General features: G+C 52.3%; 1 protein-coding gene across 4 annotated transcripts in view; it reads right to left on the bottom strand.

Moving 5' to 3' along the window:
- Nucleotides 1-27,253, bottom strand: part of SMG6 (SMG6 nonsense mediated mRNA decay factor) — a 109,480-nt gene that overhangs the window by 32,131 nt on the left and 50,096 nt on the right. For all 4 annotated transcript variants that reach the window (XM_050321595.1, XM_050321594.1, XM_050321596.1 and 1 more), the window contains exons 11-13: nucleotides 23,724-23,840; nucleotides 23,057-23,225; nucleotides 14,723-14,924 (exon numbers count right to left, since the gene is read on the bottom strand). In XM_050321595.1, coding sequence (XP_050177552.1) covers nucleotides 14,723-14,924; nucleotides 23,057-23,225; nucleotides 23,724-23,840 — 488 coding nt within the window. The remainder of the gene's footprint in view (nucleotides 1-14,722; nucleotides 14,925-23,056; nucleotides 23,226-23,723; nucleotides 23,841-27,253) is intronic.

Genomic DNA, 27,253 nt, shown 5'->3' with positions numbered 1-27,253 from the left:
CACTCACGGCCTCTGAAACAAAAATGCCGACTGCACTGTGAGCAGCAGCTTCCAGCCAGATGAGTTCCTTGGATTCTCCATTTCTTAAATGCTCTTCTGCCAGTTTCTGCCATAGGGTGCCCATCCCTGGCAGCCCCCTCACCTGTCCCCTAAGGCTTTGGCCCTCAGGGTAGCCAGCCTTTGTAATGATGAAGAGCAGGAATTGTGTTTCAAATAGCTTTAGGTAAAATGTTCTTCACCAACAGAAATAAAAAGGAGTAAGTGAAAAAGTATGTCAAGAAAGTAGGAAAAAGACAAAAGGAGACAGACAGAGTGGCTGCTGCTGACAGTTTTAATGGGAAAACACAGAATCACACCACTGTGGCAGAAGGGACCAAGAGGCCTTGCCCTGAGCTCGTGGACTGGGCTGGTGTGGCCGTGCAGTGCCGTGCTCGGCTGGTCCCTCACCCTCGACCACATCCCACTCCTCACTGTCCTCAACAGAGTCCCTTTCCAGCTGATCAGCTGCTAACTCTGATGGGACTGGTTTATCAGGGCAGTCACAGAGCTACACAGCGTGTCCCCACACAACAACTACACCATGCCCGGGGAAAGGAGACTCCCAGGATCATTGCTATTCCACAAAGGGACAAAGGCTATCTGGGCTGCAGAGGTCACTGGGAACAGCAGCGGATGCTGCTAACCATTGCAATGTGCCAAGCTTTGTCAGGACATCTCATAGAAAAAAAAAGAAAGATAACAACAAGCCACAGCTGAAGATCAGGATGTGTGACCTGTCGGAGAGCTGTGCTTGGGCAGCCAGGCCTGAGAGTCACAGAACGGTCTGGATTAGGTTGGAACCTTAAAGACCATCTAGTTCTAAACCCCCTGCAATTGAACACTTCCATGATTCAGTGTAGGCCTTGTGGCAGCACTGCGAGGACTAAACTAGGAGATAACACATAAAATTTGAGGATATTCAAGGATGGTCATCCCAACATAACATTTCTTAGGTTCTAGAGACACAGGGGGATGGGAGATGCTGTTCAGCATGGTACATGTGGACTGAACTATGCAGCAGACCAGGCAGCACCTCGGGTGGATGGTTTTGTCTGCAGCCAGGGTAGTATCAGATCAACCAGCGGCACCCTTGATCAGCACGTGGGGACAGGGCTACATTTGACTACTGCCTTGAGGTGACATTTTACACGTGACATCTCTCCCACCTCACCACCTGAGACAACCCTGGTAGGCAGCTTGTCTGAGTTGACAGTTTTTGGGACCAGAAGCCTCCATCTCCCTGCTCCAGGCCACAGCTCTACCGGCGGCCACGGATTTCTTCCTCAGACACCAGGACAGCCACAGGTCATCTTGCTCAGGTGCAAACGTTCTGGGCTAAGCCAAAACATCTCTTTTCTTTTTAAAATTTACTTGATGTAAGTCCAAAAACTGAGATGACATCAAAGAGCCCACTGAGTAGATCCCCTCCAGAAACACACAGGGACTTTACCTCGTTAGTACAAACACGGCTCCCCTCCAGACTTCCTGGGAACAGCTGAAGCAGCATCGCACTTCAAAAACCAGCCTGCACATCACAGGGGTGGGGAGGAGCTCAGTTCTGGCTCAGGATTGTTGACAACCATTTCAAAGCCCACGCAGGATCACACACAAAAATTGTCACAGCCCTGGGGGAACAACTTTCTCTTTGTCCCCAGGATATGTGGCTGTAAAGGCAATGGCAGGGCAGGAGCTGTCACATGAAGCAGTTGGGGAGGGCATGAAGTCTGATGTGAAGGAGAGAAAGAGAAGAAGACTTAGACGGTTATCCCTCCTGGAACTGGTCAGTGATTGCTTCCCACGAGCTACCCAGGAGGGATGGATGTCCCTTCAGGATTTCAACCTGTGCCAAGAGAGTACATCTTTTCTGAGGGATGGCAACTGCCAGCAGTTCTGTCCCTGCTGCAGTCCCCAGCTCGGATCTGCCGCTGGCTGGGGTCTGAGGTCACCTCCAGAGGGATTGAGGAGACCTGCAGGAGCCCAGGCTCAGCCATGGCATGGAGTGACAATCAGGAGATATGCTGCTTCCTGGAAGAACTGGAACTGATGTGCAAATAATGACAGAAAAAATGTGGGGCGAGGGAGGGTTAGAGAGAGATTAGTCTGGGGCACACTCTGGGAGATACACAATGTTAAGTATGAGGGCAAAGGAAATGAAAACTGGAAACTCAAACATAGTCAAGAATCCAATCCCAGCCTGGGCAGGAAGTTTACACTCTGCTTCTAAATATACATGTTTTTAAATCAACAAGCTTTCTTGTTCCTCAGCTCTACTGTACAACCACACGGGAGAACTAACCGGATAGAGGCACTGCCAAGCTCTCCTGGCAAGGCATGCTGTCCACAAGGGACAAGGGATGGGCTTCCCTGATGCTGAAGATGCTTTGGGAGAGCAGAATTCCCAGCTCCAAGCACGCTGCTCAGCACGTAGCACCCTGCCCCTTGCAGGCAGATCCTCCTGTGCTCTCCAAATGCCATGCCCATGGACATGAGAAGAGGGAATGATGCCCTGGGAGCAGGGCTCAGCGGTGGTGCCTCTTTCCTCCCTGCTCTCTGGCCACTGCATTCATGCTCAGCAGTCGGATAGTCACATATTTTTTTTAATTTGATATAATTATCTCGTAGAAATTACTGTACACAGCCTCTTGGGATCTAAAGCAATTAAGTGAAGATAAATTTCTTTCATGGAACAAGCTGTCAAAGGATGAAGCAATTTCATTCCCCATTTGAAGTGGAAGCTTTGGGTCATGCATGGTTTATTTGAAACAATGCCATCACCTAAAGCTGCTGATCTTATCTGTCTTTCTCTGTCTCTCCATTTCAAACTGCTGAAGATGTGCAGCGTGGCACTGCCTGAAGTGATGACATCTGGCACCAGGCCAGCTACAGAAACAAGCTGCTCCTCCCCGAGCCTGAGTGCAAGAGGCCAAGCATTCCTATTAAAAAGGGGGAAACCGAGGTGAAATCTGGGAAGAGATGAAAAGTGGGAATCATGCCCAAGGGAACAGAAGACCCACAAGCTACAGGAGGAGCAAGGTGCCTGCAGGAAGGGGCGGCACTGCCCAGGACAGCACGTAGGGCATCTCCAAGGGGTAACAGGCTAGCAGGCTTCCTCTTCCTCACCAGGCTGCCCTGAAGCCATCTAAACCTGGCTTCCAGGATTTCACCACAAGAAAGAACAGCCCATGCCCTTCAGTCTGTATGAGGAGAGACATGGCAGGACAGAAATTATAACCCATTAACACATGCATGCTAAGTCTATCAGAATTTCCAACAAATTCTCTCCTGTCCTCACACTTTACCGTGCCAAGATGTTTCATCTTTTAGACAAAAAAGCCACATAAAAATTAAAGTAAGTAATTTAAATAAACCATTCTCCAAAGTGGTGGTTTTTATCCTGAAAAGGGGAGGATGTGGAGCAAAGAGTGGCCACAAGAAGGGCTCTGTTACCTGCACAGGTTCAACACTGGAGATGCTCCCATGGAGACTCCTGGGAAGGAAGGCATATTTATATTTAGCAGGTACTACATACTTCCCAAATATGAGGTGTCCCTCCATGGTGATACCTCGGCATGTCAGGGCATCCACGAGGCTTCTGCCAAGCTCAGATCCGTGCTGATCAAATCACTGCTCATTGGGACTAAAAAAAGTTAGAGGGAGCTAATAACATAATCTGGCAACGGGTACAAGTTTGAGAAGCATCTGGGTGACTTAAGAGCACAAAAATGATCTTCAGAAGTGACCTCAGCACCAAAAATGTGGCACGTCACTGACAGCTGGGAGGTCACTGTATCAACTCCAAAAATGCAGAGCAGAAGCCATATCCCTGATGAACCCTTGAAATGCTGCTCCAAGGCCACTCTTCCATGGGAAACATCGTGTGTGGACCAGGTATCAGGTGAAGTGACACAGCACTGGAAGGACACAGCCAACTTCATCTTCTGTCTATAGACATAAATCTCCTTCCTTCCATAATAATGGCTGCTATAATAAACATCACGTCGTTTATGATTAAGACAAACACGGAAACAAAATGTAAATCTGTTCTGTTATTCACAGACCAAGCAGGAGTAACTCCTCAGAAAACACATTTGTCTTCATACAGAGAGTTTGTGTTTATATGTGCATCTACCTATTCCAAGTACAGAGGAATTTTGGGGAAGTTTAAAGAAATAAATCAACAAAATGACTACAGATAAATCCTATTGTTGTTGCTATTCATAACATATAAACTTATAGACAAATATTTTTACATATGGCATAAAGAAAATGCTTCATGCAAAGTGTTGGCATGCAAAACGTTAAAGTAAATTTTGTTAATTTAAATAAATTACAATGTTTACCTTACATTTTAGGAAATATATGAGGAAAAATGTGAATAAATTATCTGGATTAACTATCCAGCATTTTTCATGTCCCACCACAGATACAGTCAGGCCAGCAGCAGTAACGTGGCTCATGTGAGGTCTGTGTTTGGGAAGAATTTTAACGCTTTCCAGTGAACCTTCCCTTAGTACCCCCTCATCTTCCTAAGGGACCAGGGTGGCCTGGAGCTGAGGCACTGGCCTGAAATCCTGGGTATGAGGGGTTTGTTCTCATCCTGAAGCGAAGGCTTCCTGTGGGACCCGGTCGGTCCCTCAGCCCCGTGTACCTCTGTTGCCAATCTCTAACAAGGAAATTGCTTTTCCTTCTGTCCTAACGTGTTGTGGAGATACATTCATTAATGCCTGGGAAATGCCTTTGACTTCAATGACAGTGAGAAAAGAAAACAATAAATAAGACCATGGTGGTATCTCCTCTTTCTGATTGGGATGTGATGGCACGAGGACTGCTGAGGGTTACAGTCCCGGCCTGCTGCGGGAGCTGGGCTCTGCATCCTCGCCCAGACCCAGCCCAGAGCTGGCAAAAGGATTTGGCATCCACAAAAACAACACAAGGCCCAGCTGGGAGCAGAAACGTGGGGAGCAAACTTCAAGCTCAACGACAGAGGTCACCTTCCGTCTCCCGTAGAGACAGAGTAGATCCCCATCTGTTATTTGGGCTGACCACTCCCTGCATTCCACCCTGTCCACTTCTCTGGCAGGCTTCCCAGGATGTGGATCTTTCTTATTCAGGGTAACAATGAGGACTTATTAATTGGGTCTTTTTTCAGGTTTCCTGAGGTCCTTCCAAAAGCTGTGCTGGTGGATACCACAGCCTTTGTCGTCTTCAGCTGGGATGTTTTAAGCATTTCAGTTGGTCAAAGACAAAACAGTGCCATGAAACAGGGTCACCCCAAAGCTGAGCCACAGGCAGAGACCAAGAGTCAGGTCAAAGACTAAAAGTTTAATGCAAGAGTGAAGAGTCTGAGCAGTGGCAGTGTATCCAGCCGGGAAAGTGGGAGGCCAAGAGGCAAGCCTGAGTCCCAGGGACCCCCTGTGTGATCCAAAGCACCACATTAACACTTGAGCACCAGGAAGATCGCCTGAGATGAGGCCACGCTTCATGCCCAGGGACAGCTCAGCCAGCCAGAGCAGCCTTTCAATTTCCTCAGAGTTTCTCTGGGTAGCAATAAGAGATGGCTCATTGGGAGGGGATCCAGCATTAATGGTGTTTTAATGAGGCCTTTCAATATACTTATAGACTAATCAGCAAACTCCATGAGGTCTGGGCTCTACTATGTCATTCTGAGTAGACTAAAGCCATGGTGAATACTTTTTCATAGCCAGAGCTGTGCACTCTCTGGGCCTGAGTCCTGCCAAGACATGGCAGGTTTTGTGCCATTTGGGTGCTGGTACAGCAGAAACGAGGCCATTTCCTGCTGAAAAAACCCCAAGGGAAGCGAAGGGTGCATGAGGCCTGCTCCAAGGAGGTGCTGCACAGGAGGTTTCATGGTTTGACTCTCCTTTCCTAGGTCACTCCACTATTGCCGACTCCGGGAACACACGGTCAGCGAGTTTCTTGAATAGGACATTTCCCGTTTCCCAAGAATCTGTGCTGAACCTCTGGAAGCAGCTTTTAGGACACAAGGACTAAACACAAGTAGTTTTCCATCTCATTACATAAATCTGGCCTGATCATGACAGAAGTGAGGATGTTCAACAGCGAGCGTCACCTGATCCACATGAAAAGATCCAGCGCCAGGCATGGGACAAGGCTGATTTATCCTGTCAGTCTCTGCCTTGAGCTGCTGATCACATCACACTTCCAGCAAACACTTTAAAACAGCCTTTAGCTGACACCAGAGCCAAACTGTGCAGGCCTGGCTGAGGACCTGACACATGCTGGTACACGTGCACAGCTCACACCCAGGCTGTCTGATTCACTTGGAGCAGTGGCTCAAGTGCCCTGTCCAAGATGAGCCTGGAGGAGAGGCAGAGGTGGATCCAAGGCAGGGGAGGAAGGGATGGAAACAACATAAGCTGCCTGAGAAAATTCCCCACAGTCTCCCCGTGCACCAGAGTAGCACTCCTTCCTTCCACATGCCAGGAAAGAGGCATTTCAGGGGTAGGGAAGGTTGTTTCCACCAACTGCTGGTTCTTCCCTCCCCAGTTTTCCCCCGAGGAGATGGGGCTGCCTGGAAGGCACCACCTCATACTTCCCTGCAAGCTCTGTCCAGACCACAAAGCCACTCTGGTGCTCACTGACAGGCGCCTTAAGAGAACACGTGTAACTGGATCTTAACACGTTGGCAGGTGGTTCCTCACCTCGCAGTGCGACTGCAGTTCCCACACACAGCTCTCAGCCTCAGGACCAGGCAAAGCAGCAGGACCCCAGCTCTGCAGAGGTGCTGGACTGGGGCTGCTGTTACATCTGCCATCCCGCCCGGGCAAGGCCACAGGACCTGCTAACGCTCGGCTGTGGCAAAGAGGCTGCAGAGCTTTGAACTCTTGCAGCCTCCAACACCATCTCACAGCTCGGTGCCACGGCTGTGCGTCATCAGGCACTCGGCACGGCCGGGGCGAGAGGACGTGAAAAGCTCGTATGCCCCAGAGACTGCAGTGCACAGGATACGGACTGGATTAAAATCTGGTCAACAGAGGTCTTAAAATGTCAGTGTAAACAGGAGGGCAGTGCTGGCGGGGCCACAGGGAAGCTTGCTCGGGCTTATGCTGCTTAACAATAGGTTCAGTGACCTGGACAAAGAAAACCTTTGCTGATAAAGCCAGTAGATTAGACACCGTCTCAAACCCTCCCAAGCTTTGAAGAGAGCAACTCACTAACAGGCATAAACTCCAAACTGCTCAGTCACCTACTCATTAACAAACCTCAGGCTATTTAACAGTTAAATGCAAAGCTGTGTCTCCAGAGCAAAGGCTGCAGGACATTGGGAGTGTCTGGTGGGTACCGAGGAGAGCACCAAGTCACCTCCTCCTGACCAGCTGGAGCAGCAGCTCATGGAGCAGCATATGGAGCCTGGACAGCCACAGCTCAAACAGACCATGGGAACGGCTCAGGGGATCCAAACCATGCCCAAGAGACTGTCCTGCCTCTCACTCCATCTACTCTGCTTACAGAAAAGGCATGGAGTTCAGGGGGCACACTTGTATATCAGGGTTAGAGCAGCAACCCAGGACTTCCCAATCTACAGCAAAATTCAATTAGTGGAAACTGAAATGAAACAAATTCAGCCTGGAAATAACCCACGTTTTTAACAGAGATTGGAACTGGCTCATGTGACAATTTTCCTGAGGATCCTGATGGGTTCTCAGCCTTCCAGAATCAAGAGTTTGTACTTTCTACAAGACCCCTGTTGGAAATTTCCCTGTGGTTTCCTGAGGAAGAACAGACCAGTGGAGATGGCCACAGCTCCCCCAGCTTGCCAGTATCTGGGGCTCTCCCAGGCTGGATTCCCCACTTCCAGGGCTGACGCACACCACCGTGGGCTCCTCTTTGAAGAGGGGGTTTCTGACCTGTACATTCTTCCCAGAAGCTCCCTGATGTTCAAAGCACCTTGCTGACAGACAGGCAGGTGTGCCTGTGACAGTGACCACCTCCTCAAACCCAGCGCGGGGGCGGCGGGGGAGCGGCCCCCCAAACACAGCCCTGGGCAAGGCACGGGGGAGTACTCCAAGCCCAGCTGTGACATTTCCTTTCACCTATACCTGTACAGCTGTTTCCTACAGGGCTGCAGCCTCAAGTGAGATGTGTGAGGCTTCTGTAGGTGCTTGGGAACAAGATGGAACAGAAACGCTTCACACCTGGCCCCAAAATTACAGCACGCTGGCAGGTGGCCAACATAAACTGGCAGAGTACCAGTTGCAATGGACATCAATTAAGCAGCCTGTCATCCTCAGACTGCAGGCTTTGCTTTTTGCGATCTGCATCGCTCCTTGAGCCTTCAGCAGCACCAGCACTGGAGTTTTCCAGATGGGATCATTTCCCGCAGATTCCACTCGCTAGATTTATTGCAGGTTGTTTTTTTTTTTTTTTTTTAAACCCAACCCCCTCCCCTTTTTAAGAGCTTGAACTATTATTCCACATTGCAGATTTCTCCAGGGCTGGATTCAGTGTCCTCATGCCACACTAGTGCTTGTTTGCCATCAGTTTCCTTTGCCTTCAGCTGCAGAAATGCAGTTTTAAGGATATCCTCAAAAATCTCTTAGCTTAAAGAGTGACTAAAAACCGAGACCAAATGATAACTGAACAGGATTCCTCTTGGGAAGATGCCCAGCAGAGCCCTAGGAGATGCAGCAGAAATCACTAGGACAGCACTCATGCCCATTGCTATGGTGCTACATTTAAAACAGCACGACCAGTGTCCCCTCCTCTGCCACCCAGACCCGGGGACACAGACTCAGCTTGGCACTTCCCACTGCACTAATGGCACCTGGTAAAGGCAGAGAGAGGCTCCTGTAGTGTCCACACAGCCCCTGGCACTCGTGGTTCAAGGCAATGCCAAGGACAGACAAGGAGTTCAAAGCAGGTGATATTCTCCACGCTACCTTCGCGGTGGCATAAAATCCAACCTCTCCTCCATCACCCCATGACATCATCTTCCAACATGGCCCATAATTTAGTTTAATTGCCTTTTACGATCCAAAGGCACCACATGAAAGGGAAGGTCGAGGCTGGGATGGAGTTCAGATACTGGTCAGAAAATGTAAACATCCCTAACTCTGCCGCCTCAGGGCTGCCAGCTCCTGCCAAGTCCCCGCTCCGAGCAGGGCTGCCTGTGGCAGGGATCTTTCTCTGCTTGTTTGGAAACCAAGGCAGGCAGGAATGGAAGGAGTTTTTCAAGGATGACTCCTCTTTGGACTCTCCTACGTGGGGCTCCGATCTCTGCTCACAGTTTCCCTTTTCCTCTCTGGAGCAAACTCCAAGCTGGAAGCTCTCGCTCTCATGGGCTGAGTGCATTTGCCGGCCAGCTGGAGGGAGATACTCCAAGGCTATGGAATGGGAATATGGAAAGGATGCTGAGAAAACAGTCATATTTGCTCACTGGGGTTTTCTCTCTGCTTACAGAGAGCTTGTGCTCTCAGAGTCCTGGTCTTGCCACCCTTCCTCTGATGCCTTGCAAGAAGTCCTCCCAAAATCACTGTAGTGTGGCCACTCCAATGGCTTAAATGTGGATTTAATCCCTGGCATTCCAGGAGCCATTAGGTTTTGGAAAGGACAAAAAATCTGGTGTTTAGAGGCATGACAGAACCCAGTCACTCCAACAGCTACTCCTCCTGGGCTTTTTAAACCTGGGGCTCCCTTTCCAAGAAGCATCAGACATGACTACATACTGCCAAGAGATCTCTGAGAGTCTTAGGAAGACTGAAATACCATAAATAAGTGAATAACAAGACAGGACTAATTTTAGCCCAAGTCTAAATAATAATTAGCTCCTAAACAGCTAATCCAAAGGCTACTGCAAATCTAGAGCATGTTGGGGCAACTAGAGAGATGGTCACATTTGGAATGTCCACCTGGGCTGGACAGTGCAGAAGAAAGAGATTTGGGATTTCTGAGGAGAAACTGGGAGTTTGGGCCGCCCTGACAGGTGAGTGAAACAAGAACCAGCACAAGTGTGGGAAGCTCACCGGCCACCACAGAGCTGGAGGAGCCAAGCAATACCCAGCTTGTAGGTCTGGGGCAGTAAAATATTGCTAATTATTTTTCAGAGCCTTGCATTTTAGAGCTTTCATTTGCCTGGTGAGGTGAGACAGGGTTGAGACTAGATGAGTGGTGAGTATCTGAGACAGTCCACTCCACACATGAGCATGCACATGAGGGAAAAAAAAAGGGCCTTTCTGTTTGAGAGGAGGGAACCACAGTGACTGGCCCTATAAGCACATGTATTAATCATGCACCGTCTGGTTTTAATCCACACACTGCTGATCCTGCGTCTCACTGTATTGTTATCAGGGGAAGGAGTATTTCTCCTCAATCTTATTCACCAGCCAAAAGCCTGAAAATGCAAAAAACACATTTGTGAAGTGCCTTCCCAAGGACCCCGGGCCCCGGACCTGGTGAGCTGGGGCTGCTGCCTTTTTATTGGCGTTTAAAAACCTTTTATTAACGTGTGTCAGGGCTGGGGGAGGAGAGACAGGCTCAGGTTTCAGGACCCCCCATGCAGAGAGGTTTATTGTGGGAAGGGACATTAACACTTTCTCCTCCACATCTCCCCGTGGCTGGGGCATGTGGCAGAGGGTGTGCTGCAGGCACCGCTCGGGCGATGCACATGTTGAGCCCACAAAGAGCTTGCAGGGATGTGGACAATCAGTGATGCCACGTGCCTGCAGAGAGAAGAACATCCCTGCTCTGCTCCATGTCAGGGATCTGCAGCCCTCTTCCAGCCTTGCCAGTAGCTCCACGGGGTCACTGCAGAGCAGGATGCTCCCGAGACAACAGGATTCAGAGGGAGCTGAGGAATCCAGGCCATGCCCCAGGTTCCCAGGGCTGCACCCACGCACAGCTCAGATGCACCACCACCAGGACTCGCTTTAACCTCAACACGACCCAAGTGTTTTCCATTACCAGTCCCCCACAGCAGCACCATGAATCCACAGTCGCCATCTTCCTTCTTCCCAAACCTTAACTCAGCCATGCTGCTGCTCCCTGCTCTTGCCTGGGGTCCAAGGCTGGGTGAGTGAGGTCCTGGCACTGCCTCCTCAGGCTGCAGAGGCTGCAGACACAGCTGACAGCTCAGGCACCAGGCTGCATAGTTTGCTGCTGACTGGTACGCTCGATGGTGTTCCATCACACAAGCTGCAGTGGATATCTGCCCAACATACGCCCAGGAAAACAGCACCAAGCTATGCTCACCCCGGAGCCAGCTTTTGTTGGTTACAGCTTCAATGACAGTGCAAGAGATGATGGGAAGCTCTAAGTGTCCCACTGGCTCCAGCAGGAATCCGAACGCGTGGCTTCATGGCAGCGAACGGAGTCAGAACATTTTCACTCAAAATAAGAGCCAGGCCAAATGCTCGAAAACTTGCTGAGAAACTCTGGCTGAATTCTGCACTCCATCTGCTAAATGGGACGTGGAGAACAAAAAGGAGTGGGAAGCACAGTGTTTGTCCTATACAGCTCACAAAACAACCACCCTCTTGGTAGAGCCAACAACCCAACACCATTTTAAGCCAAATTCTCTCCACTTTTGCCTTTCAACAGATTCTTTTCCTCTGAAATGTTACAAATTAATTAAGAAACTAGTGGGTAAAAGCATGGGGTAAGGATTTGGAGCACCAGTAAGCAAGGTGAGATATTGTCCTTGCAGTAAAAAGCCAACTGCCTCTTCCTCGCCATGCAAGTGATAGAAAAGGGACCACAGTGAGCTTCCCAGAACCCTCCTCCCATCCCACAAGACACTCACAGGGTGCCATATAAAGAGCAGTACATTTTCATTGCCTCTCCAGCAAAGAATTTGGGCTGAAAACCGGGCCAAGACTGAAAACACAAGAGAAAGAAATTGGGTGCAAAAAATAACTCCTGCTAAAAAGCAATGAAAAATCAGTATGGGAAAAAAACACAGTGCCAGAGAGAGCTGCTCTGCTGAGTGCTGAGGGAGGCACGGGATACAGATCCCATCTTGCCACTATGCTCAGCGTGGACACTCACTCTTCCACTGTGAACAGCCCAGAGATGCACCTCATAGACTCAGAGTCACAGAATGGTTTGGGTTGGAAAGGATCTTAAAAGACCAGTTAGTTCCAACCCCCTTCCATGGGCAGGAGCACCTTCCACTAGATCAGGTTGCTCGAAGTCCCATCCAACCTCTCTTTGAACCGATGAACTGCTGAGGAGTTGGATTCATCTGGGCTCTGCACTCTACAAGGAGGGCAGGGAGCAGATGGTGGACTGGGACCTGGACACAAGGACCCCTGTTCAAGTTGGGTTGGGGTTTCTTTGCAGGGAACTGCCTTTCTGTACCTTGCTCACAGTCACTCATTGGTTCATGCCTCAGTCACACCATCCTGTCTGAGTCTGCAGTGCCTTCTGTAACACCCCACTTCTGCAGAGTCAAATAATTCCCTTCAGTAATACTGCAGAAGGAGAAGATTTGTCGAGCAGGGTAGTCATTTGCTTGTAATGACGCAGCTGCCACTCCAGTCCCTTTCTACAGCGCTACCAAATCACAGAAAACAGGGTAGGAATGTCCAAAGAGGACACTTTACTTCTATTCCAAGGTGTTTACTTCAACCCAAGTTGTATCTGAGAGTGCCACCCAGCCTGCTTTTAAAATCTCCAAGGCTGAAGAGTTCCTGCAGAATTGCTAATGAGGCTGCTCTCAAGTGCTTAACTACCCAAAGGTATGAAGCCTTTCCTAAAGTGTTGTCTTAATCTATTTTGGTGCAATTTATGCCCATTCCTTCCTATGCTTTTCAGCATGGAGCTGAAGGACAGTTTGTTCTCCTCCTCTCTGCATTTTCCCCGAATTTCCACTAGACTAAAAAGCCCCAGCTCTCCCAAGCCCTTCTTGGAAGTCAGGCTTCTGAGTTCTCTGCTCTAACTCACTGACCTCCCCTTGGGTGTCCTCTGCACAGTGAACATACGCACCTGCTGTTTCACCTGTCTGACCATTAATGAAAACACTGTTCAGAAAGAAATAAAGGGGGTACAGGCACAGCCAGGCCTGGTTGCTTCCTCTGCGATCTGTGCCTTTTTGGCAGAGCTAACACCAAGCCTGATATTCCCAGATGCCTGGGTGGCTGGTGCTGAGCTGCAAGGCCACCAGCTCCCACCTGAAGAGTTGTGCAGTTTCTTTATAAAGCACCAGAGGCAAAGGGAGCTGGGACAGGGATAACTCAGTTCAGAAGCTCAGGTGTAGCTACAGGACAAAGTCATGTCTCTTATTTCACAAAGATGAGTGCAAGTGCCTGGCAGGGCAGGTAGATGGCACTCCGAATAAACCGGTGTGTGGTTAGCAGAGGCAGGGTTCAGGGAATTCTGACCCTCTCCCACAAGTTATGGGGCACCAGGCAGAGTTGCTCAGCCACCTCACCTGCATGCTGAGGACTCTGGATTGTGGCTGCTGGGAAAAGAATCTCTGTGTAGGGGAGTGGGGCATTGGGACTGTCCCCAGCAGGACTCCCATGAGGCACACACAGGCTACTATAGAGCAGCAGTGGCAATCACATGCTTCTTATTTTAACCCCATCAAATAGAGCCTTGAAAATTCACATTTCCACAGTGACTTTCTGGACGAAGGTGCTTCCCCAAATCAGGAGGGCTCTCGGTTTTACCCTTTTACCCTGTGCTCCTCTGCTGCAGGCAGTGCTGTGAGTACAGGTTGGGCAGACAGAGAAGTGAAACAGAAATTCGCACCTTTTGGTCCCTCTGTGAGAAAGGTCCTAAATTTCTCACCGTCATTTCAGGAAAATGTCAAGAAGAAGTGGCACATGGGAAGGCACGTTGCCCCCGTCACACACAGGCTCTCCACAGAAACCTGCCCTCTGCATCCCCACTTCTCCTCCCGTAGCACCAACCGCTCGGGGAGGAGGCGCCGGGACTTCCCAGATGAGCCGCGTTTCTGGAGCTACGATTCTGCCTCCAAGCAGGAAACTGTTGAGAGCCACTCTTATCCTGCCGTGCCTCCAAGGGCGTGCAAAACAAATGCCATTGTGCCTCCTCCATCCCCCATCAGGCTCAGACATGTTCTCCAAGTGCAGCCCCCAGATCCCTCCTGGCCAGGTGGTGGCAGAGAGCAGACCCAAAACCCCACATCAACAAGGGAACTGATTTCATTATTCTAAAAACAAACAGCCAAAGGAAAGTTCAGGCTAGAATGGGCTCCTAGAGCAAAGAAAGGAAAATAGAGAGCGGGCAGTGGGGAATGCTTCATATTCCTAAAAGCCTTTTGTACGTTAACACATGGTGTCTGCTTCTCTCTAGTCACCTATTTATCACTCTCCTCTTTAGAGAAGGAAAAAAGTCCTGGCTGCCTTCCTAAGGCAGAGTTTTGTGGCCGGGGGGAGGGGGAGGGTGCTTTAAGCATGATGCAAACCATTTGGAGTGCACCGAGAGCTCTGCCAACACAAGCTGCACTATTTAAACAAGTGAGGAAATGATCGTATATACAACATGCCAGCGAGCACACACACACCAGAGGAAGTCGAGAGGGGTTTTCATGACACAGAGCTGGATGTCAGCGGCTGAAAGGTCGATATTTTCCCTTAACACCCTTCTCAATGACTTAATCGTGTTCCGTTTGCACAGAAAACTTCCCAAGAATAAAAGTCTGGAGGAATTGAGGGGGGATGTTTGGCCTACTGCTGACCTTGTCCGAGGTCCTCTCCACGTAGCAGGGCTCCTGGGGGGCGACCAGCAGGGGAACGAAGCCCGAGAGCAGCCGATCCTCTTCCAGGCTAAGCAGGGCAAGGTCGTCATCTGGGTCCTTGTACAAGGGCACCTCCGACTGATTCACTGTGGTCAGTATGTTACAGAAGTCAGCCAGCGTCGCCCACACATCTACTGAGACCCTGGGAGAACGAGGAGAGACGTGAGCAATTCAGGGCTGGAATGCGTTGGGAGTTGCCTGCAATGCTGCAGCGAATACCAGAGAGGTGAGGCGAGGCGAGGCACGACACCACTGCTGCCCTGCCCCACGGGAGGGCTCCGGCACAGCTGCGCTGGCACCGAACCCGGGAGGGATTGTAACCCTCACCCACCAGCGCTGACACCGGCCACCCGTCCCCCTGGACGGGGCCGGTTCCCGGGAACTGGCCCTTCCCACTGCTCTGCCCACCTCTGCCCGCTCCGGAGCCAGCACATCCGCAGGGAGCAGCTTCCCCATGCGGTGCCGGCAGGAACCCAGCTCATTCCAGATGGGAGAAATGATGTTTGTTACTTAATTTTAAAGCCCGCTGGGAGGACAGACTGGACACCCGCACTGCTGTCAGGGCAGAAGAGACTCCTGGAGGGCTCCAATCCAGCCTGGGGGGCTCCAGCCCAGCCTGGGGCACTCTCCTTTGCACAGCTGTTACCTGCTGCGACCACGTGCTGCAGCCTCCCTCTACAGCACAGAGCTTTCCTCAGTTAAACCCCACCCATGTGGGGGTTAAAGCCGTGTTTTGCTTCTGGCCAAGGGTTTCAACACTCACGAGTGACCTGCAAAGCTGCCTCTGCCGTGTCTCACCTTCCCAGAGTGGCAGTGATGTGCAGGGAGCCGGGTGCGAACACGAGGCCACCAGCAGCCCTGGACTGCTCTCCACACATCCCCATCACACATCCCCATGGCTGAGCACCCTAGGGAGAGCTCAGTATCCCAGAGAGCACCAGCATAGGGAAAAGCAGGGAAGGAGGCATCAAGCATAGGGGTACTACAGCTGACCAGGCTGTCTTGCACTGCGTTTCTTCCTCCTGTTTCTAAAAACACTCAGATTGAGGTTTTTTAAATGCGCAAACTGGGATGAAAGCAGCGAATAAAGGAAACTGGGTCTGATCTGCTTCTGGTGGCAGTAAGGAGGGCTGCTCCTCCACTCCACATCTCTGGAGCACTGAGAAGCACAGGGAAGTCAGCATCACCAGGGGTGCAGCAGTGACCGGTGCGGGCCGAGGCAGCCCAGGGCTGGAGGGAGGCCCCCTGCTCTTTGAACTGCTCCAGGTGGACAGAGTCTGCACTCCGTTATTTACGGGAATCAATGTACCAGGAAAGCACACTGAAATGAAACATCTTGTTTTCAAGAGCGTCCTGGGAGCCAGGCAGAATGAGGAGCCATTAATCAAAGCCCGGCACGTAATCAGCACACATGTAACGCAGAGTCACCCCCGTCCCTGAGCCAGCCCTAGCCAACGTTTTGCAGAGGAGAAGAGGTCCCTCAAAACCCTCTGGTCACAGACACCAGGAGCTGGGTTCATTCACAAAGCTCCATCGCTTGGCCCAGCCAGGTCTGGCTGTCAGAAATGTTTAAATATGGAAAAAAATAAACAGTTGCAACACGTTTTTCGGAGGGATCTGTCCGAGGCCCTTTGTGATGTAATGGGAAACGCTGCGTTTGTGCTACCAGCTGGAAAATAAACAGAGCTGCGAGGGTTAAAAGGAACTGAACTTTCCACGACCCCTATCTGCAAAAGAAGAAAATAATAAGAGGAATGATCCACTGCCCCACAGCCCTGATAGTTTATCCTCCGGCCCAGGCTGCAGAGACAAGCACCGGATGTGATAGGGCTGCTCTGGGCCACCTCCAAGGCGAGCTCTGCCCATGGGAGATGCACAGGGCTTGGGAGGCTCAGCCTCCCCCAGTGCCCTCTTGGCAACTGGGCTCGGCTGCCTGCGGCCAGTCACATAGCACTGGTGGGGCCCCACGGCTGGGCTGCCACGAGGGCTTGGCTGGGATGAAGGAGGTGCAGAGGCATCAGCGGGGAGAGGAAGGGGAAGAGCGCCCGCAACCACGAGGGAACGAGCACACAGAGGTGTTGGGGACAGACACAGATGCAGAGGACACTCCCAGGGGGCTGGGACAGCCAGGTGCATGGGGCCAGGGAAGAGGAGAAGGGAAAGAAACACACTGCAGAGAGCTTGCCTGTATTCCCAAAAAAAAGAGCTGCAGGCAGGGGATGGAGATGAGCAGTGAGTGTGGGAGGGAGGCAGAGGGCAGCGGCGGGATGCTGGGCTGGACTGGGATCTACAGCAGGGCAAGGCAGGGGTGGAGGTGAAGGAGCAGCACAGACAAAGTACAGGGAGCATCTTTTTCCACAGGGCTTGGCATCCAAAGTCAGAAAAATGCCACATGAATAGTCACCCAGCTGACACTGCTAATGCCCTTGCAGACAACCAGCCTACTGGTCCCCTCTTCTCTCTCCCCTTGTATCACTGCCAAGCAGGGCACTCCTCACCACCCCTCAGTGTGAGAGCAGTCCCTGTCACTTCATCCTTCATCTGCAGCTTCACAGTGCCTTGCCACATCTGCCATTTGCCCTGAATGTGACAGGTTCCCACCCTGGGCTTGCTTCAAACCTCAGACTGTGCTGGCTCCCCGGGTAGCCAGATCTCACTGCAGTGCAATTCCTGCAGCCCCCTGCAGAGCCTTCAAAAAGCCAATAAAGAATATGCTGGCATTTCTGCTCTGGTTTTCTCCTGTGATGGCAGAGGCAGCACTGCAGAGATCAGGTCTGACCATTTTCTGTCATCCCCTTGGGTGCAGTTCCTCTTCTGCAGCACATCTCACAGCACTGCCACCACCAATATCATTCACCATCTGCTACCTGCTGGAAAAGCCAGCGAGGGCAAACAGCTCCTGTTGACATGTAGGGCCCTGTGGATCTCCTGATGGAATGTGCACTCACCCTGGAAGGTTGCACAACATCCAGGAGCCCTGTCACATGCCTTCTCCCCACTGCCTCTGCCCAGGACCACCTCATGGCCACCCCAGACATTTCTGGCTTATGTCACCCCCCGTGCAGTGATGCTGGAGCCTCTCTGCAGAGCCCAGGCAGGCCCAGGTGCCTGGAAGCTCTGTGCATGCACAGTGCCACAGCTTCATTGTCCCCCTGTGGAGGGAGGCCCTGAATTACTGACACTGAGCCCAGGCATGCAGCTCCCAGGTACAGGGACGAGGCTCCCAGAGCTTTTAACCGAGGAAGCGAGAAGGGGGTTAGCGCGAGGTCTTTCCTCAGAACGGGGGTTCATTCACTTCCCCACAGACACATTTACATTTGCTTATTCCACCAGGACAGGAAAAAAAAATAAGAGTTAATTTCTTTTTTATTGCCTCAGGATTCCAGGTTTAATGTAGCTGTCAGTGTGAGCGCAGCCCAGCTGCACGCCGACGGGACACGGCCCGGCCAGCCGATGGTGAGAGCCACACAAGTGCGCAGCGAGCTGGACCGCGGCCCTGGGGCTGAGTGTGGCCCCAGCGAGCCTGGGGATGGCTCCTGGCAAGGATGATGCCCGTATGGGCATCACCACAAGGCAAAATGCACGCACCAAAGTGCGGGGAGAGCAGAGGGTACCAGAGTGAGCCTGATGCTCGCCGAATCCCCCTGGCCGCGGTGCCGCACAGCGCTCCGGCGTAAGCCACCATCTTCACCGGGGGCGCGGGCTGCCTGGTGATTAATATCAAGCACAATGACCCCATGTTACAAGCCTGCGGGGGCCTGTGGAGGTGGCCATTTCCTGTGTAATACCAGCTTGTTTAAACACTAACATCCAAACTCCACAGCTGCAGAACAAACCCGGAAAGCGCGGCGCAGAAGAAGCCCTGCATTGTGTTCCCAGCCGGCCCGAGCCGCGCTGCCGTGCAGATGGCAAACGCCTCGGGGCTGTGAGCTCCTGGGGCCAGGCACTGCACACCCGCCGGCTCCCAGTGCCCACCGGATGAGGTGATCTGCATCCTCCTCCTGGGTTTCCTCTCTCCTGGACCAGGGGAGGCTGAATTAAAAGCAGCTCCTCTGTAAGGAGCAAAAAAGATTGGCCGTGGGAGCTCGTCCCAAAAGGTGTTCACCAACCTTGTCCTGGGTTCAGACAGAGTAGGATGAGGTGGTCACAGCTCCTCTGCACCAATGGTTTCTGCCACCCTGCCCTGCACACAGTCCCTTTGGCCAGCTGGGCATCCATAAACCCATTCCTCTCCCAGGAACCTGCCTTGGGAGCTGGAGGGACAACTTCCTCCCCAGGGGAGGTGCAGTCTCCTCTCAGCTCAGCCTCTGCTTCACCACAGCCCCCTTCTCCACAGAGACTTTTGGCTTCTGCTTTGGTCAACTTCACCTTCATTCTCAGCCAGGCTTACACTACAGAGATACCTCTGAATCCTTGCTTTGATGTCTCGATAGGGAAACTCTGGTGGCCAGCATTGCTGGGGCTGGGATCTGCAAAAGGGATTTTCCATTTAGTCTTCAGCAGACTCCAGCAATGTTTTGGCACCCCTGTCCAAGACTCTGTCCATCTCTCCCAGTGGGAGCTGCCATCTCAGTGACACTTCTCCACAAGAGCGATGTGATGAGAGCGATCTGGCAGATCTCTCTGGGAAGGTAAGCTCTAGAATGTGCTCACAGCTTTTGGATTTAATTTAATACTTGGTTTAAATTAACCATTTTTAAATGCTTGCAGACAGTCTCCACAAACTGAGAGGCCCTTCGCTCCAAGCGTAAGGAGCATGAATTTGCCAGGGTCAGCCCTGCAGCAGTGTGTCTGTCTAGCCAGTGGCTTCCCCATCGGTTCTTGTACTTCATTTAGCAGTGGATTAATTGTGGCAGCAAAGCAGAGCAAGGAGCAGTTTTGTTCTCCCCTCTGCAGCCCTCTTCACAGGCCAAAAGGAGATGAATTCACCTGGACAGCTCCTATTCTGGAAACACATGAGGAAAGAGCCATGGAAAGCTTGCTGAGTCCCTCTTCCAAAATAGGAAGGACACCCTTCACCTCTCAAATGCACACAGCAGCCTGAAAACCTGTTCCAGGGCATCCCCTGAGCCATGGTGACCATGCAGTGTGGCCAAGAGCTGGATGAGTACACTAGACCAAGGAGAGTGGTTTTGGGAAAGATGGAGCTTCTTGCTTGGGTTGAATTTGGGGCCACTGAGCCCCCAGGTAGGGAGAGGATGCCTGCCAGGAACCAGGGTTCATTCCCAAGCTCCCACCAAGCAAAAGACCCTGAAGACACAGCCTACCTGAGCCTCCCATCCTGCTCCACAGAGCCCACTCCTGATGGCTCACATCCACATGCTGGGTTTCAGCAGCACTCACCCCTCACACCTTTCCCTCCGCCTCTGTCCAAGGGGGAAAGCAGCGAGCTGAGGAATTTGGTGTGGGGTTGGTTCTTTTTTTTTTTTTATTGTACGGACTCAAATCCAGCAGTGTGATAAATGCATCCGAGCTACAATTAGGAAGATATATAGCATCAGAACGCGAAGGTCTGGGCAGCGTGGTGAAACGCGGGCTCTCCAGAGCCCCAGCTATGTTTCCCATTATGTAACCCTGGTCATGGGCAGACAGCCAGACTCCAAATGAAAAAGAGACTCTGGCTTGGCACCGTTTCTATTTTCCTATCCTCATTCGGGGTCAGCGCAGTGTCATACAGCTGCAGAGAAAGCTCCGGGGATTAAACCTGGGAAAGACTCCAAGACCAGGACCCGGGTTCAAGTACCAGCTGAAAGCAATAAACCAACTGCCACAGCTGGGCTGAGTTTAGACGTTCTCAAAGTCCCCCAGCTCTCTCCCATACGAAGAACGAGCGATTGTGAACATGGCGAACGCAGCGTGAGCGGAGGCCTTGGGACACACAGCCCCGGCAGCCCAGGCCCGAGGCTCTGGTGGAGTCTTGACAAGCTGCCCCGCTGGCCCTGAGCCCAGGCCGGCTTTCTGGCAGCAGCGCTGGCCCCGGATGAGCTGCACTTTGATGCGAGCTCTGGGCTCCTAGTGGGTTGCCAGGTGGGTATGAGGCCTGGTTTTTCCAGAAGCTTTAGCACATTCATGGCATCCCTGCAGGGTGCTTCTGAGCTTAAGGGGATTTTTGCTGCCCCTTTTCCGTGCCCACACCATCACGAGGGGCAATGAAAGTGGTTTAAGCGTGTCCAACCAGATTTTCCATTGGCAGTGGTGGGACGTTGCAGCACAGCCCACCAGAGAGAGGCACGGAGCATGAGTGACACGGCACAGGTCCCTTACTCAGCTCTTCAACTTGGCATCTGTGCTTGCTCCTCACATGCTCTCCCTGCTCCTGAGCTCACCCTGCCCATAAACCTTGGCTTACTCCACCACGCCTGCTGCTCTGACCCATGTTTTACTTCTAAACTTCTTTGAAGCTGCTCCTATCTAAACCCCTGGACTCAGTGGCTCTACCTGGTTAGTGAAGAGCCCCAGGGCAGCCAGCAGGCTTGTGTCAATAGAAAGCTGAAACACTAACCCAGTGCTCTCCTTTTCCTTTCCTACCCCTAGGGAACACGCTGCAAATCCCAGGTCATGCCCAACAGCAGAGCTGGCTCCCTGCTGCTCATCCCTATCTGCATCTCCAGGAAAGCTCAGCTGCAGCCGACCCAGAGTCCTGGACCACCACCAACACTCCATGCAAGAGCTCTGGGCTGAAAGAGCACCAGTCTCCTCACCACGGGTAAGACAGATTCTCCGGGTGAGCCAAAAAGTGGAGGAGCTAGGAGCCAGCGTGGGGCAGGCTGTCCCTGCTCCAGAGCATGGCGGGACAAGAGGGACTGCTCAGCCACCCTCCATGGAGAGGGCCCAGTGAGGAAGCAGCTGGGCCTCTGCTGCAAGATGAAGACCCTCATTACTCCACGGAGCAGACTTGTGAAGTGGAGCCCCTCAGTCTACGCCCACTACATCTGAAAGAGCCATGTGCCACAGGGTAGGCTGCCACCACTACCACCTTCTCTCCCACCCCGCTGGGCAAGCAGAAGCCCACACCTGCTCCATGATCCTGAGAGGACACAGCCCTGTGCCCCACAGGAGGGGGAGCAGCTCATCCCAGGGAAGGCGCCGAGTGCTGGCTGCATGAACCCAATCAGAAATTCCATCTCGAGGCTGCCCGTGGCCAAGGGCTCAGCGGCTCCCTGCGCAGGCAGCGCGAGGGGAAGGGGGGATTGGTGCAGGCGGGTTCACGTGACGGATCCCAGTTTGAGTTCCTGCCCAAAGATGGGCAGCAGTTCACATGAGCAGGCAGCGGTCCCACACTGAGCAGCCGACAAACAGAAAACAGACTCCATCTCCACAAAATGAGGCCCAGAACTTCCTGTGTGAGATTTCCATTTCCTCAGCCAAATGAAAAAGAACTGGAGTAAGAGGCAATAAACTAGGAGAGCAGGACTGGACCTGACGCACGGAGCGGGGACCCATTAATGGTTAAGCCACTTTGCTGGATTACTCTTAATGCGCCTTCCCATCACCCTGGGTTCTGGCTCCTTTGGATTAACAATAAGACGTGATTTCAGGCTCTGGATCCGGAGTACCGGAGGCAGATGGAAAATCCTGCGGGAAAGCAGCTACGGAGCATGCTCAGACACTGTTTCGCATACTCCATACTTGGCCCCTTCACTCGATTTTCTGTCCAAAAATATGCAAATTGCCTAGTCCGCATTATGGACTAATGGGCTGAAATCGGCCAGTTTAGAAAATTAACCCTTGTGTGCACTGCAGGGTAGAGAAAAGCGGTTTCTGAAGCAGAGGGGAGGCGACTTTTGGAGCTCCAGGAACAGGTGAGCTGCTCCAGGCCAGCCCAGCCTGACCAAGGTTGGCCCAACTCAGTCAAAAAAAAGGCAACAAAATGCTTATGCTGGAAATGGAGTTCCCTCTGGTTGAGAGGAAGGCCCTGCCTGTCCAGCTGGCTGGGCCAGTGGAACACCTAAAAGAGGGGTATCCCAACCAAACCAGACACAAATCCAAAGCAGAAGGTAAAAGTCCATCTCATGATCCATCTTCAAACACACGAAAACAAGAGGCACCCGCCAAGCCCCCTCAGAGGCCCTCCAGCCCCACCCACACATCAATGAAGAAGTCACTGTGTCACCAAGGGTGGCCAGTGATCCCCAAATATTCCCCAGGAGGTGAACCTCGCCTGGGTGCTCAGGTCAGAGTGCCACAGCCAGCAGCAAGCATGAGCAAGAGGGAAGGGTGGCACGAGGAGCCCAGGGAGCAGACACCAGAAGACAAACCAGAGGATGCACGTACTGTTTGGGGAGCTCGAGAGAGGTCGGAGGAGGATTCCAGGTGTCCGGGTGGCCAAGCATCCAGTCCGACCAGACTTTCACGCTGGGGAGCAGCTCCTTCAGGTCCTGGGGCAAGGCAGAGACCTTGATGTCGTCCTCCTCATCCTCCTGTTCCATCTCTTGTGCCTGAACTGCAAATACAAGATGTGAGAGCTGAGCCAGCTCACCACAGTCAGGAAGCAGGCTCAGGCAGGGACTGGGGATGCATGACACAGATCCCAACATCCCAGCTTTGGACACACAAGGGAACCGCCACAACCCACAGTAAGCACAAAGACAGATCTGTTCTCCCTATACAGACTGGCCTGAGGGTCTGTGATCCCTTTCACTGAGGGCAGTGGGGTGTCACTGCAACAGTGATAAAGATAGGATTCCAAGGTCCTAGTTTTGGGAAGTTTTCCAATATCTGGCAGAAAGCATACCCTGAGTCTATCCCTTTCTTCCAAACATTTCTGCCTGCACACATCAGGGGCTTTCCTGCAGATGATCCAGCCATAACCTGGGCAGAGTTTGGGATACTTGGGCCCCAGCAGAGGGGAAGGGGTGTACAAAGCAGCAGGGAATGAGAGCCTGAACCCCACCAGGCTGCCTCATAGGCTCCTGTATGGATCCTGCCGGTAACCCCTTACCTGATGCACATTCCCTTAGCAGGTTGGTGCACCTCCTCACCAGGAGTGCAAACATGGAGAGCCCCAGGGCTGTGGCCTGTTCCTGGATGACGGAGCGACAGTCTTCGGAGATGCACTCTAGGAGACAGAGAGGGTTTGGGTCAGATGTTCCATCCTGCTTTGCCTTCACAGCCTCCCTTTCCACATCCCACACGGGGCAGGGGTGAGCAATTCCGCAGCTCACACCTGTCCTGGACCCAATTGCTCCATGCAGGGGAAAAAAAGGTGGTGAGTAGCCAACCTGGAGCGGGAAGAGGCTGCAGTCACACTGCCCACACCATGCCCAACCCCACTGTGTGTGCTTAGCCAGCCAGCACCAAGCTGGCACTGAGGGCTCCCAGCACAGAAGCTCCTGCCTGGAACTGCTGCCTTTCCCTGAAGGAAGGGGGTATGTTTAAGTGTTAAAAGGGCAATTAGCTGCATGTTTGATCTCTGTCCCTGCTGGAGTTTTAACCTCAGCAGCTGAGGAGGGGGCTCCTCCCATTAGTTCAGCAGTCACACAACAGCTTGTCAAGAGAGTTTAATTGGAACTGTTACTCAAGTAGATGCCACACGACCACAGCTCTTCCAAACAGAGCCGGCTCGGAGTGAGAGCAAATCCCCCCGGCACATCTACACCCAGCCAGAAACCACTTCTGAGGCTGCTGAGAGCAGCGGGGAGCTGGCTCGAGGGAACTGCCTGGAGCCGGGCGTGGGTTACGCGGAGCGAGGCCAAGAGTTTCGTGGGGAATGCCAGGCTGCCCGCGAGCGCTCAGGCACTGCCAGCTGCTCCCAGAAGGGTTTTAAGCCTCATGGGCAGCCTCTGGCTCCCAATCCCCTCTGCCCTCCATTCACATCCTCTGCTGAGATGCGGGGGAGTGGCTGGCTGGGAAGAACCAGCGGGACTGGATGCACCCACACCACTTAGGGGGTTCCCACCCTCCTGCGCCGTTTGCTCTGCACAGGATGCTCCTGACTGGCTTGTGCATCACCCACTGCAGGACCAGGGCTTCCCTGCTGAGAACAGCTGCCCCAAGCCAGGCAGAGGATTTTCACAGTGACCACAAAGACACAGGTACTGACTCCGAACGGGTGTCCATGAGTGAAGCCCCAGAGCTGGGATGGGGAGGGAGATCCCCCGCAGACCCCAGCTCCCAGGCACATCAGCACCAGCTGCATGTCAGCATGGAGAAGGTGTTGGAAGCTGAACTACCCTGATGTGGCAGAGCAGGGATTTTAGCCAAAGGCCAAGAGGACTAGAGCAAGACACTGAGACTCCATTTCAGCCAGGAGCTAGCAAAACACCTGAGGTGCAGAGAGCAAACAGTGGGGTCTTAAGTGCAAATTATTTCAGAGCGGTGGCATGGGAGATTAAAAACAACCAGAAAAAGACTAAAACACACCAAGAAAATATAGAAAAAGGGAGGAAGATCTGCAGACTCCATTTGGCCAGTTCCTCAGCTGTCAGTAAATTCAACACCGGTGGAGAGACCACTGAGTGTAACCCAGGGTGGCACCAAAAGGGCCTGGTAGCCAAATGAGGGTGCTCTGCTCCCAGAGCCAGGGCTGAGCCGGTGCTGCAGAGCAATGGTAGGAAGTGCCGTACTGCAGGGGCTGTCAGCTTTTGGAGGAAACATAAAACTAAAGATGTGACCACTCTGGGACAGTAAATCTCTTTCATGAAGCCTTTCCCACAATTAAGAGTGTTAGTCCCAGTGCTCTGGCCGCAGTCCAGTCCAAGAAATTACAGTCGTCTTCCCCGCGCTCCCTCCTCCTGCACTCTGCTGAGATGCTGGACTGTCTTCACTTCTTGTCTTAAATGGACACACAACAAGACCACAGTGGTCCAGCTGCCACACCTGAGTCTGGCAAGTCCCCAAGGGGTGAAAATCTCCAGGTATTTCTGCAAGCACCCCCACACTTTGAGTGGGCAGCACACCCAGAACTCCAGGCACTGCACTCAAACAAGACTTGTGGTGACTCCCAAACTGGGCTGGTGCAAAAGCTACATCCTCCCCTTCCAAAACAGGTAAAGCTTAAAGGTGTTTGTGATGGTGAGAGTGACAAGCACCTGTATTTCAGGGTGTGTTTCAGAGACTGGCTCCAAGTGCTGGAGCAACGTTCTGAGGTGGCTGCAGCCAGGCTTGGTCACAGGGCCTCAGCCCTTCCCGCTGCTCTTGTTGCAGGCTACAAGTTCCCCATACAGCATTTAACAACCAAAATACAGTAAAAAGTTTCTTGCACATGCGCTGTGGCTGTTACAGCCGTCTGCAACCCACTCACTCAAGCTGAGCACTACGTCCACAGCTCCATCAAACATCTTGTGTTGCTGCAGACGTGAGCCACGTGCCCACCAGCTCATAAAGCCACGGTGCTCCAACGTACTGCAACAATGCTCAGCCTCGATTCAGCCTGCAAAGCTGCCCACTGTGCAAATAAATGGAACAGGACACCCACATTTGAGGGCTGTTTCCTCACAGTTCCAGCTCAGCTACTCTGGGTGTTGTTAGCTCATCATTAAATTACACTAAACTCCCTCAGTCCTGTTACTTCATTCCCCGGCCAAGCTCATCAGCCTCATTCCCAGGAGGTTCCCCCAGCAGGGAAGGACAAGCATCCAGGTGGGTGCTTTTTCAAGACCCCTGAACATACACCAGCACTCCAGCTCCCAGCCCTGCCAGCAAAGGCTCTTAAGAGCTTAATTGTAGGACAAAAGAGGAAAGCACCATAAATCAGGAGAAACTTTCTCTCTGTGTCTTTTCACCACTTTCCTCGGGAGGCTGGAAGCTTTGGCTTTCCCTGAGCTGGGAGCCAGTGGAGATGACTACGTGAGGCTGTGGGGGGGCAAAACCTCAGGCTACCTTGCCACAGGAGACAGTCAAGGTGAGGGTACAATCAAAGGGCAAAGCACTTGGGGTGTTTACATAAAAACCCGTGGAATGTTTTGAGTGATGGGCAGTAAGGAAAGTAATTCTCTGCACCCACAGCGAGGTGTCTCGCCCACACCATGAATTGTCTGAGCTCACCCTGGCCCTAAGAGAAAAACACTTTGTAGAAGATATGCTGAAATGAAAGTTGGAGCAACAAAACTGCTCTGGAGCTCACAGGGCATCATTACCTCTGAGCTGAACAATGGTCTGTGCTGCTGGTAATGCGTGTTAAGTCATAAACTTCTTGGAAAGAGATGTTCCTGGAGGGTGGAGTGACACTTAGGTCATTCTTGTCCCTGCAGTTGCACAGCACTAGCAAAACCTGGGGAGAGCAGCTGCCACAGAGCAGGCAGAGAGATCCTGACTGCCCAGGTCAGGGCAAACCCTGTAATTTCCAGATCTGTTTCCCCAGATCCACTGTGGGTGCAAGAGAAGCACAATGACAGCGTCAGGTCCACAGGTAACCCTGCATCCTATCCCTGCAGGCAGCCACCAAAAGCTTGGTGACAGAGACTTCAGGTGGCATCGATGGCACTCCATCAGCTAAAGCTGCCACAAATCCAATCCACTTCCTCCCCTGAA

The sequence above is a fragment of the Myiozetetes cayanensis genome, unplaced genomic scaffold (genome assembly GCF_022539395.1).
Source record: "Myiozetetes cayanensis isolate MyiCay16 unplaced genomic scaffold, myiCay2020 scf27, whole genome shotgun sequence".
NCBI lineage: Eukaryota > Metazoa > Chordata > Aves > Passeriformes > Tyrannidae > Myiozetetes > Myiozetetes cayanensis.
This window is presented reverse-complemented; position numbering and strand designations above follow the sequence as displayed.